We start from the raw sequence: 19,001 nt of genomic DNA, 5'->3' as shown, positions 1-19,001 counted from the left end.
AAAATTCTATTCTATTCTATTCTACTCCACACTCCTAACTCCATGTGGTCAGCATGTGCTTGGTGGTTCTGTTCATTAAACCATCTTCAGCCTCCAGCCTCCATTGTCAGTGCCTTTCTCCCTGCTTGGAACTGAACCAGTCGCAGATTTCTTCCCACAGTTGTAAAGATAAACAACTGTCATGAATCCCTTTTTTTCAGTGCCCCTGTAACTTGGAAAAGTCACTAAACGAACCGTTGGAAGTCGAGGACTATTCATCCCTGAAAGAAACGCTTGCATCAGCCAGGAAATTGCCAGATGAGCCGAAGGCGGAAACCAAGGAGAGAGTATTGGCTTGCCCAGCCACACATGCTTCAACAATTCTGACCAGGCGGAGCCATCGATCCCACCGTTTGTAACTTTTGCATCATCCGGGTCTCTGACGGGCTCTGCATTTGCGGGAGGCGCCATAGCCACTCGGGAGTTCGATGTTCTGGATCGCCATTCGCCAGAGCCACTTCTTCTGGATCGCCTGGAACTTTTCCTCCGGATTCCCTGGAACCTCACCGAAAGAAGGATGGAGCGGAGGGCGGCTGGGCCCCGAGGGGTTCCAGACCGCGGGATAACGAAGCGCCTCTTCCCGGCGCTTCTTTTGCTCCTCTTGCGCAGCGGCTGGACCGGTGAGTGGCGGGGAGTGCGCGTGGGGCGCCCACGGGCGGCGGAGGAGAGAGAACGGCGGGGAGGGGGGATTCGCCGCGTGGGCTCTGCTCGGGGAGATCTCCTCTCGCCCCGCCTGGCCTGCACGCCAGGATTGTTGCTGCTAAGAGGACAAAACCACGGGGTGGACGCGGCGAGAGGAAGGGACGAATCCACGAGCCACGAGCCGCACGCGGCGTGGAATAGGTGGGCAGGTACGATCAAGAGCCCTCCAAAAGGAGCCGGATTGCTCAGCCCAAGCGGCATCGCAAAGTCTGCCAAAAAAAAAAACCGTTTTTTCCCTGTCGCCTGTTTTAGGAAAAAAAAACAACTCCCCGCGAAGTTAGCTTAAACCCAGTTTATTTTCCGAAGGTTCTTCGGGATCTGATTGGGTCGTCAAGAGAGGGAAGATCTCGGGATCGTGGAGATCTTGCAACAGTGCATCGCGTCTGTTAGCATATAATCTTAATACTATTTTTACCTTTTATAAACTGATGTGATTCCTTTGATACTTTGGAAAAGGGGCAAAGACAAGCAACCAGGAGGATTAAAGACTTGGAGAGGAAAACATAGGAGGAATAGTTGCAGGATTTGGGTTTGGCCAGTCTGGAGAAAAGGACTAGGATTTTGGGGGTGACTGGATGGAAATATTTCATTATTTGAGCTGCTGCCAGAAAGAGGAGGGGGTGGCTGGTCAAATGGTTTTCCAAAGCATCAGAAGGCAAAGGCAAGAGGCAATGGATGGAAACTAATACAAATTAAAACTGATACAAATCCAAATCCAATAAATAAACTAATCAAGAAGAGAAGTAAGCTGGAATTGAGGAGAAACTTTCTAACAGTGAGGTCAGTTAATCCAGTGTTTCCCAACCACTGTGCCGCGCAAGACATGGCCAAGTGTGCCATGAAGAAGGAAGCTCAGCTTCTGATCTCACAACTTATTGCTGAGAGTGCGAAGAGGAAAAAGTTGTGAGATCGGAAGCTGAGCTTCCTTCTTCGTGCCTTCCAATTTTTCTAGCAGCTGCAGCACCCCGCCCGGCTGGAGCTTCCCTGGCGGCGGCAGCAGGTGAACTTTGGGGCCCGGCGGGAGGGTGGTGGCAGTGGGAGGGCGGCGGTAGCAGCGGCATTGGGCAGTAGCTGTGGGGTGGTGGCAGGGTGGTCAGCTGTGAGGCGGAGCTCCGGAATGGAGGCACCGATGGTGGTGGCTGGATGTGTTGCTAGACGCTGTACATGCTGGCGCTGCGCAGCTGGCACTTGCCTGCTGGCTGGGCCGGGATGGAGGCTCCAGCCCCATGCCCATGCCCATGCCCAGCGCAACGCCAGCATGTACGGAATCTAGCAACACGTCCAGCCACTGCCGTTGGTGCCTCCGTTCCGGAGCTCCGCCTCACAGCTGACCAACCTGCTGCCACCCCACGGCTACTGCCCAATGCCGCTGCTGTGGCGTGGTGTACGAGAAAGAGAGAGAGAAAGAAAGAAAGAGAGAGATAGCAAGAGAGAGAAAGATAGCAAGAGAGGGAGAGAGAGAAAGAGAGGGAGAGGGGGGAGAGAGAAAGAGAGAAACCAAAAAAAAGAGAGAGAGAAAGAGAGAGATAGCAAGAGAGAGTAAGAGATAGCAAGAGAGGGAGAGAGAAAGAGAGAGGGAGAGAGAGGGGGGAGAGAGAAAGAGAGAAAGCAAAAAGAAAGAGAGAAATAGCAAGAAAGAGAGAGGGAGAAAGAGAGAGAGAGGGAGAGAGAGCGGGGAGAGAGAAAGAGAGAGAAAAAGACAGCAAGAGAGAGAGAGAGAGAGAAAGGGGGGAAGGAGGGTGAGGGAAAGACAGAAGGAGGGAAGGAGGGAGAGAGAGAGCAAAAAAGAGCAGAAGGAAGGGAGAAACAAAGAGGGATAGAGAGAGAGAGGGAAAGAAAGAGGAAGGAAGGATGAGAGAGAAAGGGAGAGAGAGAGAATAGAGCGAAAGGGAGGAAGAGATATTTTTTTTGTTCAAACGTTTTTTAGCGCCCCCCTTCAATGTTCCCCAGGATTTTGTAAATGTGAATAATGTGCTGCGGCTCAAAAAAGGTTGGTAAACACTGAGTTAATCAGTGGAAGGGCTTGTCTTCGGAAGTTGTGGGTGCTTCATCCCTAGAGGTTTTTAAGAAGAGACTGAAATGAAACAGAGATTCCAGTTTGAGCAGGAACCTTGCCCATGGCACTCCCTGGTAAATGATAGTCAGGTGCTGGATTGCCCTGGATGTATTGGCAGTGTGTTAGAAGGACAACCAATGAAAGAGCAGGAGAAAAGTCACCTGTTATTGGGTGATTTGCAGGTGGCTTTAGATAGTTCCAAAGGGCAAAGGAGAAATCTGGGAATCAAGCCAGCATAATAGAATGCGGACTTGGACAGCCATAAATGTATGTTTAGGTATGCCCTGAACTATGAAAATATTTTCTCTCTTGTTTGTTCTCTTCTACTGTTTATTTTCCATTTTGGATAGTGTTCCATTCCCAGGGCCTCTTAGCCCACTTTCCTTGTATCATAGGGAAGCATATAGTCCTCTGGGAGTTGGGTGGCATACAAAAACAACAAACAAGCAAACAAATAGATTGCACTCTGATTGTAATGTAGTCTATGACACGTGACCACATCTTTGTGTTCTTATTGTCCATCAAGCTTACCCTGGAGGATGGGTAATTTTGTCCTGCTCAGCAGTGGACATTTTAAGGATGGGAGGAAGTAATCTTTTTACCATACGTGATGAGACAAATAGCCTGTAGAACTTAATCTCAATTGTAAGTCTTGATATGAAGATACCAGAAATAAACCTAATCTGTGAATTACACATTGTGTGGAGCAGCAGTCCCCAAACTATGGCCTGCGGGCCACATGCGGCCCACTGAGGTCATTTATCCGGCCCGCCAGTGAGTGACAAGAGCACAGGGAAAAGAGAGAGAAAGAAAGAAAAGGGAAAGAGAGGGAGGGGAGGAGAAGTGGAGAGGAATGAAGGAGGGAAGGAAGGAAGGAAGGAAAAATGGAGGGAACAAGGAAGAAAGGAAGGAAGGAAGAATGAAATGAATGGAGGGACAGAGGAAGGAAGGACTGTTTTGGGGGGGGTGTAATTTTTTTAAATTTTTTCTCTCAACAGACATTCAAACAAAACAGTGTACCATCTAATTTTCCATGAATAAAATGCGGTATTTTGTTAGTAACTAATATCAATCATCAAAAAAGTTGCAAAAGGTTTTTTTTCCTAATTTTGTCATCCAGTTACATTCATTTTCTTTTAATTAAATTCCTTCCTTAATGTTCCTTCAAAAAGTGCAACACCAATTATATTTCTAACTTATTAACCATTATGCCAAAGTGCTTTCTTCTTTCTTTATACATTTTTCATAAGCCAAGAAAACCTTGTATAGCCAATCAGATGTTAACAAAAGAAATTAAAAACAAAACATAAACATGTATGAATTTCAGATCTTCTCCCCCCTCTAAATAGTAAGTTCCCATTTTGTTTTTTACTTTAAAACAAGGTATGTGCAGTGTGCATACGGTAGGAATTTGTTCATAGTTTTTTTTATAGTCCGGCCCTCCAACAGTCCGAGGGACAGTGAACTGACCCCCTGTGTAAAAAGTTTGGGGACCCCTGGTGTGGAGTATATCTGATGCTGAGAAGAGCCTTTATGGCTTAGATCAGCAAAGTGAGGTACAATCTGCCTACATTCCCCCTAATGCAATCTCTTAAAGCAACACCTCTTAATCCAAGCTATCTCTCTATTCTACCAGCACAATATCATTAGCAGAATTCTTCATAGCTCTAAGTTGCATTTCTCCTTGATTCGTTCCCACCCATTGCTGCTTGTTGCACCCTCAGGTGCTTTGGAGAATAGGTTGACTCATTTGGTGCAGCCCCTGAGATATTAGAGCACTGCTGTCATGTCTCCCCTGGTCCTTCTTTTCATTAAATTAGACATACCCAGTTCCTGCAACCGTTTTCCAAATGTTTTAGCTTACAGTCCCCTAATCATCTTTGTTTTCATCATCATCAATTTGCTTAACAACCAGGTTACGGACTTATCAACAGTGGTGATTCCCTTAACAACTGTACCAAGAAAAGTCATAAAATTGGGCAAAACTCCATTAACAACAGAAGTTTTGGGCTCAATTGTGATCATAAGTCAAGGTCTTCCTATAACCTTTTCTGTCTCCAGAAAATTTTTGAGATGACAAGAGACTGAATTGATTGCCATCAACAAATGACCCCATTCAATGGTGCAGAAGTGTTCCTTCCTGCCATACCTGAAACTCTGGCTTTGTTTTCCAGATGGACATACCCATTCGCTGCTTTATCTGTACACTGCCCTATCAGAACCCATTGGGGACCTACCCCAGTTTACTGCTCTGGGCTATGGGGGTGGCTTTCTTGCTGGTTCCTATAACAGCATCACCGAGCAGGCTGTGTCTAGAACCCCCTGGATGAAGAAGATTGAGGAAGAGGATTCCGATTTCTGGAATTGGATGACCCACAGAGCCTCCCGTTCTGGGCAGCGGTTCAAGAAGGACCTGGAAAATATTGTGCAGCAGAACAACCAGAACCGAGGTAAGGCCAGGAAATCTCATATCCTCGAGCCAGTCTAATTTACACATGGGAAGAAAATTCCCTTGTCCTTCATATGTTTTATTTTCTTTAACATCACGTTAGTTGGTGTCACTAATTCTTTTATGTTAATCCAGATTAGTAGTGACCAAAGCCCCAGAGAGCCAACAGAACCCTGCCTGACCTCTAGGCAAAAGACACCTACAAGTATTCAAAGGCTACTCTCCCCCAAAGGAGGCGCCATGAGGAGGCAGGGGCTGCCGGTACCTCCCGCCCCCCTGCGCGCCCGACATTCAAATTAACCATCACACTTTCATCGCTCCCCGTCCCCAACTCCAATACCCGGCTCCTTGCGCAGCCTTAGCCTCATGTAGAGAGCGTTGCAGTAATTGAACCTCGAGGTGATGAGGGCATGAGCGACTGACCAGTGACTCCGTGTCCAAATAGGGCCGCAACTGGTGCACCAGGCGAACCTGGGCAAATGCCCTCCTTCCCACAGCTGAAAGATGGTGCTGTAATGTAAGCTGTGGATCGAGGAGGACGCCCAAGTTGCGGACCCTCTCCGAGGGGGTCAATAATTCTCCCCCAGGGTGATGGATGGACAGATGGAATTGTCCTTGGGAGGCAAAACCCACAGCCACTTGTCAGGGTTGAGTTTGAGTCTGTTGACACCCATCCAGACCCCAACAGCCTCCAGGCACCGGCACATCACTTCCACTGCTTCACTGACTGGACATTGAAATATGCTATGCCAGCAGTCCCCCAACCTGCTTTTTGCTTTCTTTCTAAGCTTGAATAAAAATTTGCAAATCGGGTGTCTTTGTCCTGCTTCAATCAGAATCAGGAAGCTGGTCCTTAGGACGAATTTGTATCAGTTTCTGGATGAATTTGTATCAGTTTCTATATATGCACTCATATATCCATTCTGAAGGAGAGTGGTTTAGCCCATTGTGATAATAGAAAACAAACCCTTTATCCAGGTTTAGAAAGTTCTCTATAAGATGGGAAAGTTTATAACAGTTTGTAGGCCTGTTATACAAGAGGAGGAAAGCACAATGAATATTTTTGATTTATCAGCATTTAAGCCAGGTGGACTTTCTACGTTCAATGTCAATATGAATGATATATTCTTTGTCTGTTCCCTTTTTTTTGTACATGTGGGTTTTTATTTTTATTATTAGAGTCAGATGGCTGTTAATTTGTTTCCTCCTTTGCCCCCACAATTAATTTTGTATTTTAACTTTTTGCTGGGAGGCAAATTAAAAAAAAACCTGGCACATTGCTGCATTGGTGATGGGAAAAAATGGACAAACATCCCTTTGCCTTCCTCGGGGAATCTGGAAATTGCAGCTAAAGTAGGGTTTTCTTTTTGATCTTGCATAAGTGTGTGGGGATGGCTCACTAATATTGCTGTCTTTTAGAGCTTCACGTCTGGCAGCGGCTCTTCGGCTGTGAACTGGCGGAAGATGGGAGCAAAAGAGGGTACGATCTCTATGCTTATGATGGGAAGGATTTTCTCAGCTTCAACAAAGCCACCCTCAACTGGACAGCAGTCAACGCTGAGGCTACAATGATCAAAAAGAAATGGGATGCCCAGTTGGACAGGAACTGGCGCTATAAGATGTTCCTGGAAGGGGAGTGCTTTGCCTGGCTGAAGAAATGTCTGGACTACAGCGCAAAATCTCGGGCAAGGAAAAGTAAGGATGGCAATACTGAGTATGAGGAGAGGGAGTCTATTTACAGTCGGAAGTCTTAATTGGCTGGTAGGAAATACTTCAACTGAAGAAAGAGCTGGTTTTATCATTCACAGAATAACCCAAAAAAGGTGGCAGGTTATTGAAGGAGATGGGAGACCACTAGGGAGAGTGAAAAATGCAAAAGAAAAAGAAAGACAAAAAGACATCCTTACTCACTTAGATAGTCCCTATAGTTGTTGAAAGCATTATTTAAAAAGGTGCTTTTTTAAAAAAATGAAAAAGTGCTTCTGGCTTGAAAATATTAGCCAGTGACTTCACTGTTGTCCAGGGAGCAACCAGCTGGGGCTCCTTTCATATACTTTTTAAGGAGCTGGAGCGAATGACGGGAGCTCACTCCACCATGCAGCAGGGCAGGGTCTCAAATGCAAGCTTGCTAATCTCCAACCCAGAGTCCTAACCATGTAAGCCACCATGCTGCTATCATTTAGATAGTGAGATAGGTGGTGTCCAAGATTTTTACATAAATAAATACTATTGCAAAAAACCTGAATGGCTGTTTCCCCGTAGACCGCAGGAGCTATGCTTGACTCCAGAAAAAATGCCTCTTTTGGAAATGGAATGTGTTGCAGTCCCAGACACCCTTCCATTCTTTGGGGCAGTTCCCCAAAGGCTTCCCTAGAGCCATGGAGCAGACCCATAGATGCATCACCAGAATGCAGATATTTGGGGATGGTGAATTTCAGGGTCAAACATTGTGAACAAATGACATTTTTCCCTCTGACAATTCTCTGCTTTCTCTACATTGGAGCAGAGCCCCCAGTGGTGACGATGAGCAGCAGGACTGAGGTTGACGGCATGGAAAGACTTCTCTGCCGAGCCCACGGCTTCTACCCAAAGGAGATTGATGCCTCCTGGAGGAGGGACGGAGAGGTCTGGCTGGAAAACACCCTCCAGGGATTTGTGGCCCCCAATTCAGATGGGACCTACTACTACTGGCTCAGCATCCAGATCGATCCCAAAGAGAGGGACCGCTACCGGTGTCATGTGGAGCATGATGGCCTGCAAGAGCCACTGGACATAGTCATGGAAGAGGCTGGTGAGAGGCTGGAGAAAGACAAGGCAGACACTTTCTGAAAGTATCTGGGTGGGAGATATTTACAGCAACACAAAATCTAAACAGGGGAATATGTGTAATACAAGAAGGAACAAGCCTTAGACACAAGGGCCTTGTTCATGTGGGGTTATAAATAAAGAATGGAGAAAGAATATTGTACCCATATTAATTAGAATGTAAGATATGGATATTACAAGCCTAAAATTCTTTGACTTTTTCACACCACATTGGGTATATAACATTAGAAAAAAAAAGAAATGGAGGCAAATATTTCAGTCACATTTCAGGATGGAAACTCTCTTTTCCTCTCCTCCCATTGCAGCTTCAACTGATGCGTATTTCAGATGGGGAGGAATTGTGGCTTTTGTCGTCCTTTTGGTGTTATTCACTGGATGTATCGGTACGTATGCTACCACCTACCAAGGGTTTGTAGATAGAGGAAAATTCCATTCTGGTTTAGGCTTGTAGGCCTTGTTTTCCAAATTGGGAAACTTCTAGATGTGTGGACTTCAACTTCCAGAATTCTCATCAGTGGCCATGCTGGTTTAGTAGAGTGAAATTTAGTAAGTAAACAAGAGTGAGTCTCTCTCTTTCTCTCTCTCTCCCATCTATCATTTATCTATCTTTCATCTATCTATTTATTATATATCCATCTATCATCTGTCTGTCTATAATCTCTCTCTCTCTCTCTCTTTCTATCTATCTCTCTATCTGTCCATGCATTCCACCTATCTTACCACAAGGTGATTTGTAGACCACAAGAGGTCTAAAACAGAGGTCCCTGGCTTGTGGCCTGCGGACCACTACTGGGGCATGGCCACCAGATGCGTGAGTTGTTGAGCAATGTGCGCCTGCATGCACACACTCTCTCATCCATCTATCATTTTATTTATTTATTTATTTATTTATTTATTTATTTATTTATTTATTTATCTATTTATTAGATTTGTATGCTGCCCCTCTCCCTAGAGTCGGGGCGGCTCACAACAACAATAAAACAATTCATGACAAATCTAATAATTTAAAAACATTTAAAAACCCCATTATTAAGCAAACATACACACAAACATACCGTACATAAATTGTATAGGCCCGGGGGAGATGCCTCAATTCCCCCATGCCTGGTGGCAAAGGTGGGTTTTAAGGGGTTTACAGAAGGCAAGGAGGGTGGGGGCAGTTCTAATCTCTGGGGGGAGCTGGTTCCAGAGAGTCGGGGCCACCACAGAGAAGGCTCTTCCCCTGGGACCCACCAAACAACATTGTTTAGTCGACGGGACCCGGAGAAGGCCAACTCTGTGGGACCTAATCGGTTGCTGGGATTCGTGCGGCAGAAGGCGGTCCCGGAGATATTCTGGTCCAATGCCATGGAGGGCTCTATAGGTCATAACCAACACTTTGAATTTATATATCTTTCATCTATCTATTTATTATCTATCCATCTATCATCTGTCTGTCTATAATCTCTCTCTCTCTCTCTCTCTCTCTCTCTATCTATCCATGCATGCCACCTATCTCACCACAAGGTGATTTCTAGACCACAAGAGGTCTAAAACAGAGGTCCCTGGCTTGTGGCCTGCGGACCACTACTGGGGCATGGACACCAGATGCGTGAATTGTTGAGCAATGTGTGCCTACATGCACAACACACACTCCCACTCATGCTACTGTTGTGTCTTCACATGGGTGCTAGCTATGCCGTGAGCATTGTACAAGCACAGTATAGTCCCGAATGTCGGGCAGGGGCTAGTATCATCATAAGAACACCCTCCCACTTGCATTAGCCTTGTGTTGTATGGGTGCTAGCATTGCCACAGCATCAGAAGGGTTCTCATGCCCCCTTTTGTGCCACACATGTGCTTCCGGCACCAGTTGCATGAGTGCTCACAAGCCTGTTTGTGTATGCGCATAAAGGGTCCTCATTTTTTTGACCTCAGAATAATAATAATAATAATAATAATAATAATAATAATAATAATTTATTAGACTTGTATGCCGCCGATCTCCAAAGACTCGGGGCGGCTCACAACAGCAATAAAACAGTATAATACAAATCTAATAGTTAAAACTATGACTAAAAACCCGAAGGTAGAAAGCTGACTCAACCTTGAGACAGTCAAGATCGAACTGGTGGCAGTAAGCAGTTAGCCTGCAATACTTCATTCTAACCACTGCGCCACCAGGGCTCCTTTATTGCACTGATGTTACTGGTATTACAGCTTCTCCACAGGAGTTGAAAATAAGTTTTCCAAATTCTGATTTTGAATCTACAGCATAAAAGAGAAGGGCGCTTGGCATAAGAGCTGAGTAGCTCTTATTTATTTGAGACTCAAGGCAGCATATAGAAGAGTCTGTCCTTCTCTTTTCCCCACAATTACAATCTGTAGGTGCATTAGGCTGAAAGAGTGAGTGGCTTGATGCAGGGGTGCCCAACTCCCAGGCTGCAGCCCACCACTGGGCCATGGCCTATTCGAAACCGGGCTGCATGAGTAGCAGGCAAGCACACAGGTCAACTTGTGCAAGTTGAACTGTGCATGCCAGCCCACCACTTGCACAGATTGGTTTCCCGCCCCATTCCCCAGACTGACTGTCAAGCTAGAAAGGCTGGGGACCACTAGTCTCACATTTCCCGACTGGCTTAAAGGAAAACTCGATCTTGCAATCTCTCCCTTTCTAGTCCCAACGTCTTAATCAATATACCCAGTTGGCTCTTCTACTTAATGCACATCGTCACGTCCTTCATTCCTGATTAGGGTTGTAGCCTGCCTCTTGGTCACTGACCATAGATCACCTGGGATGCTGAAGAAAAATTTTGCTGTCCTTTTTTTGGGAAACACTATGTAATTTCTGATGACACATCAGACTTGGAGGTGAAAGGGGGAAGAACATCTTGACTGTTTTTCTTTTTGTCCTTTCAGGATATTGGGTGAAGAAAAAGAAAAAAGAAGAAAAGTCCACCACAAGAGTTCACCACTACACACCCACCCAGCAGCATTTATAGAGGGACCGCAGTGTGTGTGTGTGTGTGTGTGTATGAATATGTGTATATGTATAAATGTATATATGGAAATGGTACTGGGTTGGGCCAAGGGGCAAAAAAGGAGCTGTGATGTTCCTTCAATATACCAGGGTGATTCGACACAAAAAAACATGTAACCTTTCCCTGGTACAGAGCTGAAGGGATTGGATACTGTAGCCAGGGCCGCCAATAGGCCAGTATTACTGGTACTGGCGTCAGGGAACCGGCCAAATTGAAAAATGGGGGGGGGGCGGTTTTGCCGGCCCCCTGGCACCCGCAGTAATTTGTGCCTGGTGAGCAGCTCCTCACAGAGGCGCAGTACCGGCCCTGTCTTGCCGGCCACCTGCCTAACCAATAGGAGCGGGACTCAGTTGCAAGAAAAAGGCACCCCCTCTGGCCCTCGCGAAGCAGGACTCAAAGCCCCGATGGAGCCTTTAGCAGCGCGGTCCTCCCAGAATAAAGTAAAGCGTGCGGCGAGGGTAGGAGCCACTTCGGGGTGGCGGCATTGGGGAACGAGGCTTGGGCGGCCGGGCGCTCGCCTCATCCAGGCCGGGGCCCGGCCGGCAGAGTAGTTGACTTTTGCACCCCGTCTTGAGCTCCGTTGGTGCCAACCCGGCCCTCCCCACTTCAGAGAGAGGGGGGAAGAAAGAGAGAGAGAAAGGGATAGAAAGAAAGGGAGGGAGAGAGAAAGAGAGAGAGAGAAAGAGAGAGAGATAAAAAGAGAAAGAGAGAGGGAGGGAGAGAAAAAGATAGAGACAAAGAGAGAGGGGGAGAGAAAGAGAGAGAGAAAAAGGGAGAGAAAAAGAGAAAAAAAGAGAGAAAGAGATAAAAAGAGAAAGAGGGGGAGGGGGAGGGAGAGAAAGAGAAAGAGAGAAAGAGAAAGAAAGAGAGAAGGGGAGAGAGGGAGAGAAAGAGATAGAGAAAGTGAAAGGGAGAGGGAGGGAAAGAAAGAGATAGAAAGAGAGAAAGAGAGGGGGAGAGAGAAAAAAGAGAAAGATATAAAGAGAAAGAGAGAGAAAGGGAGAGAAAAAGAGACAGAGAGAGAGAGAAAGAGAAAAAGAGAAAGAGAAAAAGAGTGAAAGGGAGATAAAAAGAGAAAAAGAAAGAGAAAAGGAGAGAGAGAAAGAGAGATAAAAAGAGAAAGAGAGAGAAAGAGAGAGAGAAAAAAAGAGAGAGAGATAGAAAAGCAGGTGGGGGGGCACACTTATTTTGCCAGCCCTCGGAGGGGCCATAGGGATCCGGTGTGTGTGGAGGGAGGGGTCCCCAGCTTCTGTTCTGCAGAGGGGTGGGGGTCTTCCTTAACCCCCATTTCTTTGGTGGGGCTAAGAGGCCTGCCTAGCAGGGCTGGTGTGTTGCTGAAGGTCTTGTCGAGGGAGATCAGTGGAGCTCTCCCCGCTCCCATCCCCAGGGAAGGGGGTTCTGGTATCACTGCCACTGGCTTTGGAAAGAAGCCCACGGCCTCTTCAGGGGGTGGAGGGAGGGGTCAGTAGTGCAGGGTTGGACAATGGCTGAAGACCAGTTGACTGCAGCTTTCAGAATTCCTCAGCCAGGAATATGGAGAAGACAGTTTGAAAATTTAAAAGGGAAGGAAGGAAGGAAGGAAGGAGGGAGGGAGGGAGGAAAAAAAGAAGAGAAAAAGGGAAAGAGAAAAAGAAAAAAGAAAGAAAGAAAGAGGAAGGAAGGAAGGAGATGGGGAGGGAGGGAGGAAAGAAGGAAGGAAAAGAAAAACAAAAAAAGAAAGAAAAAGGGAAAGAAGGAAGGAACAAGGGAGGGGGGGCCCCAGACACTTAGGCTGTATGGGGCCCCAAAATTCCTGATGGCGGCCCTGACTGTAGCCTAGAGATTAATTCTCTGCCTTACAAGGCGAAGGTTGCAAGTTCAAGTCCCAGTGAGGTTATGGCTAGATGATGAGGCCAAAATAAACCCGGAATAGATCTATCCTAGTCTCCCTTAATTTTCAAATTCAGCAGAAACATGTGACACAAATGTATATATGTATATATGTGTGTGCATGTATGTACAGTAGAGTCTCGATTATCTGACATAAACAGGCAGGCTGATAGTCGGATACCTGAAAATATCAGATAATTCAGACACAACTGTCAAGGCAGGAGTTAAATAAATACTGGGATAAAACATTCCATCCGCCCCGGTGTTCCCTTGCTTGCCGGCTGGTCCAGGGAGGAATGGGCTCTTTAGTCACACCCGCCTCTGATGGGTGGAAGTGGGTTTTTACAGCCTGGTGGCGGCAGCCGCAGAGGACCTGTCCCAGTCTCAGCCTGACACAGCCCAGCCCGAAACACCACCACCGCTGCTGGAGAAGGTAAAGCAGCCCCTCCAAACCCTTTGGCTCCCCCCAACATCCAAGGAAGCCTGGGTGGAGAATACGGGATTGGATCCTGCAGCTGCCTCTTTAATGGCAAGCTGACCCACCCCGCTGTCGCTACGGGCTGAGAGAGGGGCGAAAACCCCCACCACCGCACGAAAGGTAGAGAGAGAGAAAGAGGGAGAGATACAAACAGGGAGAGATAGAAAGAGAGTACGTGAGAGAAAGAGAGAGAAAGAAAAGGGAGAGAAAGAAAGGGAGAGAGAGAGAGAAAGAGGGAGAAAGAGAGAGAAAGAAAGGAAGATGAGAGATAGAAAGGGAGAGAGAGAAAGAAAGGGAGAAATAGAGAGAGGGGGAGAGAGAAAGTGTGAGAGATACAAAGAGGGAGAGTTAGAAAGAGTGAGTGAGAGAAAGAAGAGAAAGAAAGAGAGGCACAGAGAAAAAAAGAAAGAGAGAGAGAAAGAGGGAGAGATAGAGAGGGAGAAAGAAAGGAAGAGGGAGAGATGGAAAGAGAAAGAGAGAAGGAGAAAAATGAGAACGAGGGAGAGGAAAATGAAACAAATGAGAAAAAAGGAAGAGGGAAGAAAAGTGGAGAGGAAGGAGGGAGGGAGGGAAGGAAGGAGAAATGGAGGGAGTTTGTTGATTTAAGTTTAAATTTACTTGTTAATAAAGAAGTATAAATTACTTTGTTGCTTAATTATTAATTACTTAATTGTTACTTCTTTATTTTAAATATTGTATTTGTTCCCATTTTGTTTTTTACTTTAAATAAGGTATGTGCAGTGTGCATAGGGATTTGTTCATAGGTTTTTTTAATAGTCCGGCCCTCCAACTGTCTGAGGGACAGTGAACTGGCCCCCTGTGTAAAAGGTTTGGGGACCCCTGCTCTACTGTATGTATGAATGTATGTATGTATTTGTTGTGTTCGGGTTGTTCCCCATGTATTAAGAGTGTTTATGCGACATTTCAACAAGATCACACTTGTTGTGTCCAGAGGACAGTTAGGCCTTTTACCCGCCCCATATTCCTTGGGCGGGAAAATACTGCAAGGTGATTGGTTGGCTCAGCCTGGCAGCCCGGTATACAGTGATCCCTCGATTAGCACGGTCTCGATTAGCGCGAAATGCTGCAACGCGGTTTTTCAAAAAATATTAATTAAAAAATAAGTCAGCGCTAGTTCTCTCTCTCTTTCTCTCCCTGTTGCCGGCGTGGTATATGAGAGAGAAAGAGAGAGGCAGAGGTCGGGCGCATTACCGGGAGGTGGAGGCGGCGTGGGGACGCTGGGTGCCGGGGACACCGAGGAGGGGGTGGACGTGGCCTCTCAGCTGCAGAGCCGAACAAGGGCGGAGGCAACGGCGGAGTCCGGCGCTGGGGCCATGCGGGGCCACTCATCCAGGGGGGCGTGGACTGGCAAGTCGCCCTCCTTTCTCTTTCTTTCTCTCTCTTATACCACACCGGTAACAGGGAGAGAAAGAGAGAGAGCGGAGGGCACCTTGCCGGTCCACGCCCCCCTAGATGAGCGGCTCCGCATGGCCCCAGCGCCGCCCAGGCAAAGGGGAAACCCCAAGATCGCTTGCCGCTTGCCGTATTGCAGCGAAGGAGGCGAAGCAAGGCTCCAAGCTGCAATACGGCAAGCGGCAAGCGGCAAGCGATCTTGGGGTTTCCCCTTTGCCTGGGCGGCGGGAAGACCAAGGGAAGGTTCCTTCAGCCGCCCAACACCTGATCCGCTCCGCAGCGCGGCAGCAGCGAGGAGCCGAAGATGGGGTTTCCCCTTTGCCTTTACCCCATCTTCGGCTCCTCGCTGCTTCTGCGCTGCGGAGCAGATCAGCTGTTGGGCGGCTGAAGGGACCTTCCCTTGGTCTTCCCCGCCGCCCACACGCAAACTCCACCATCTGCGCATGTGCGGCCATGAAAAAAATGGCGCGCATGCGTAGATGGTGTTTTTTACTTCCGCACCACTATAACGCGGAAATCGATTAGCGCGGGAGGTCTTGGAACGTAACCCCCGCGCTAATCGAGAGATCACTGTATATATAGCTGCCAGGCACGGCCATGTTTGTCTTGTTTAGTTCTGTAAACTGTTACTTTCTGTTTAATAAAGAACCGTTACTTACCACAAGATTGCAGTCCTTCACTCCAGCAAGGATTCAACAACACTCACACTCCGAATCTATGGAGAGGGGCGGCATACAAATCCAATCAATCAATCAATCATCTTCAGGTGTGTTCTGAACAAAATATCACTCACAGCTCATCACAAAATCTCTAGAACCATGAAACCTGCAAAGTTGAAATTTGCCACATATGTTCTTTTTGGCTTCTAGGTGTTCACTAAGAATGGATGTAGCTCCCTAAAGAAGGACAACTTGAATGATCAAGAAGAATCTGACTTTTATACTATCTGGAATAAAGTTTATACATGGCTAGACAAAGATAAAATTAAAATTAAGGTTACGAAAATTACATGAATATATCAAAATGTTATTGAAATTTTTTTTCATGTAGTTGTTGGTTTTTCTTTTTTATTATCTTAACCCTATGTTTATTAGAATGTGTAAACAAAATTCTTCTTTTCACTTAGAATACTATGTTGACTTAAAGACTTAAGAATTTATCCTTTTTTCTGTATTAAAAATTGACTTCAAGAAAAGAGGGGTAATTGTAACCTTTACTATGTGTTTAAATGTTTGTGAGTTTGTATGTCCTTTTATGGAAAAATTAATAAAGTATATATATACAGTGGTCCCCCGATTATTGCGAGGGTTCCGTTCCAGGACCCCTCGCAATGATCGGTTTTTCGCGAAGTAGCGGTGCGGAAGTAAAAACACCATCTGCGCATGCGCAGATGGTGTTTTTACTTCCGCCGCAGCAGTGAGGAGCCAAAGATTGGGGTTTCCCCGCCGCCCACGCAAACTCCTCGCTGCTGCCGCGCCCGCCGCTTGTCTTGTCCGCCCGCCGCTTGTCCGCCGCCTGCCCGCTCGCCCGCCGCTCGCCCGCCCTTCGCCCGCCCACGCCGTTCGCTCGCGCCGCTTCCCAGCTGAGTCCTGAAGCCAGAAGGCAAAGGCGAACTTCCGCGTTTGGCTTCGGGACTCAGCTAGGAAGCGGCACTGGGGTCTCCCCACCGCCCACGCAAACTCCTCGCTGCCGCTCGCCCGCCCTTCGCCCGCCCACGCCGTTCACTCGCGCCGCTTCCCAGCTGAGTCCTGAAGCCAAACGCGGAAGTTCGCTTCAGGACTCAGCTGGGAAGCAGCGCGAGTGAACGGCGTGGGCGGGCGAAGGGCGGGCGAGCGGCAGCGAGGAGTTTGCGTGGGCGGTGGGGAAACCCCAGCGCCGCTTCCCAGCTGAGTCCCGAAGCCAAACGCGGAAGTTCGCCTTTGTCTTCTGGCTTCAGGACTCAGCTGGGAAGCGGCGCGAGCGAACGGCATGGGCGGGCAAAGGGCAGGCGAGCGGCGGGCGCGCGGGCAGGCAGGCGGCGGACAAGCGGTGGGCGGACAAGACAAGCGGCGGGCCTGGCAGCAGCGAGGAGTTTGCGTGGGCGGTGGGGAAACTCCTCGCTGATGCCCGCCGCTCGCCCTCCCGCCAGCAAGAGGGGGAAGACCCAGGGAAGCCGCCCAGCAGCTGATCTGCCCGGCGCCATCTACGCATGCGTGGCCATAGAAAAAAGGGCGCGCATGCGCAGATGGTGTTTTTACTTCCGGGTTGAAAAATCGCCATATAGCCGTTCGCAATGATCGGGATCGCGATACCCGGGGGAATACTGTATATTTAAAAAAGGGACAACTACAAGAATTTAATCCAGAATGTAGTACTGTACTTGAAACTGAAAAAAAATTACATACCGTACTTTTCGGTGTATAAGATGCACCCTTTTCCTTCCTAAAATAGGCTGATAGGCTGGTGTGTCTTATACTCTGAATGTAGCTTCCTCCCCTGAGCCCTAACTAGCTGCTAATGATCTTCCCAGCTCTTACCTTGCAGGCTCTTTCATTGTTTCTCTCTGTGAAGAATGTTTTCCAAGCCCTATGTTTTTTCAGGTTTTTTTTCATTATTCTAATTTGCTCTTAGTAAGTTTCTTTCAAGCCCTAACCAGATGCTAACAAAGTTCTCAGCTTTTACCAGCTTGCAAGCTCATTCAAAGTGTTGGTAATTACCTTTAAAGCCCTACATGGCATATGACCAGAATACATCCGGAACCTCCTTCTACCGCACGAATCCCAGCGGCTGATAAGGTCCCACAGAGTTGGCCTTCTCCGGGTCCCGTCGACCAAACAATGTCGTTTGGTGGGCCCCAGGGGAAGAGCCTTTTCTGTGGCGGCCCCGGCCCTCTGGAATCAACTTCCCCCAGAGATTAGAACGGCCCCTTAGAACGGCCCCCACCCTCCTTGTCTTTCGCAAATTACTCAAGATCCACCTTTATCGCCAGGCATGGGGGAACTGAGACATCCTCCCCCAGGCTTTTATATTTTATGTTTGGTATGTATGTGTTGTATGGTTTTAAATTGTTGGGGTTTTTAGATATGTTTTATTTTAATGCGAGATTTGTCTCACTGTCATATTGTTTCTATTATTGTTGTGAGCTGCCCTGAGTCTTCGGAGAGGGGCGACATACAAATCTAATAAATAATAATAAATAATAATAATTGTTACATTCTGCAAAGAATGTATTCCAAACCCTGTCTTTGTATGTTTTTTTCTCATTGCTTTACTTGTTCCAGATATTTCTTTCCAGCTCTAACCAGGTGCTATTAATGTACCCAAGCTCTTTCACTGTTACTCTCTGCGAAGAATGTATTCCAGAGAGGTTTTTTTTTCATTGTTTTACTTGCTCCAAATGTTTCTTTCCAGCCATAGCCAGGTGCTGACAATGTTCCCAGCTCTTACCTGCTTGCAAGCTTTTTCGCTGTTACTCACTGCAAAGAAGAATGTTTTCCAAGCCCTAAGACTTTTCAGGTTTTTTTCCCATTGCTCTACTTGCTCAGACTGTTTGTTTTCAGGTGCTAATGATGTTCCCAGCTTTTACTGGCTTGCAAGCTCTTTCATTGTTACTCTCTCAGAATAAAAAAAAATTAAGCCCTTAACAAAGGGATAAAATAGTGTGCTGAAGCTGACCAGACTAAGGACACTAACAGAATCTGGTAAGCAGATTCTTTTCCCTATTTTCCTTCCCAAAAACTAAGGTGCGTCTTATATTCTGATGCATCTTATACTCTGAAAAATATGGTAATAAGATGAGAAATCCCAACATTCCATCCTGAATCAAGGACATGCCTCCATTATCTCAACAGTCCAGCTCCTTCCCCAGCATGCTTGAAGAGAGCACATCCTTCTCTTTCGGTCCTAGCCACTTTTTACAGAGGAACGATTGAAAGTATTTTAACAAATTGTATCACTGGTTTGATGGGAGCAGCGTCTCCAATAGGAGGTCCATTCGGAGAGTGGTGAGGACAGTCAAGAAGATCAGGTTATTGCTCATAAGCACTAGGTGCTTAGAGCTCAAAGCATTGTTAGACACTCCCTCATGTCCCCTTTATGGTCTGTTCAAATCTCACCATCGGTTCAAGGTTGACTCAGCCTTCCATCCTTCTGAGGTGGGTAAAATGAGGA

At 47.1% G+C, this 19,001-nt stretch overlaps 1 protein-coding gene across 1 annotated transcript; it reads left to right on the top strand.

Moving 5' to 3' along the window:
- The first annotated feature begins 429 nt into the window (after positions 1–429).
- On the top strand, positions 430–12,080 carry LOC139159693 (major histocompatibility complex class I-related gene protein-like). The gene is made up of 6 exons (XM_070737022.1): positions 430–659; positions 4,972–5,247; positions 6,666–6,941; positions 7,753–8,037; positions 8,378–8,455; positions 10,971–12,080. Exons 1-6 carry the CDS (start codon positions 557–559, stop codon positions 11,051–11,053), a joined length of 1,101 nt encoding a protein of 366 aa, XP_070593123.1. The 5' UTR covers positions 430–556; the 3' UTR covers positions 11,054–12,080.
- The last annotated feature ends 6,921 nt before the right edge of the window (positions 12,081–19,001 follow it).

The sequence above is a fragment of the Erythrolamprus reginae genome, chromosome 2, assembly GCF_031021105.1.
Source record: "Erythrolamprus reginae isolate rEryReg1 chromosome 2, rEryReg1.hap1, whole genome shotgun sequence".
Classification (NCBI taxonomy): domain Eukaryota; kingdom Metazoa; phylum Chordata; class Lepidosauria; order Squamata; family Dipsadidae; genus Erythrolamprus; species Erythrolamprus reginae.
Note: the sequence above shows the minus strand (reverse complement) of the source record. Positions and strands in the feature narration are given on the sequence as shown.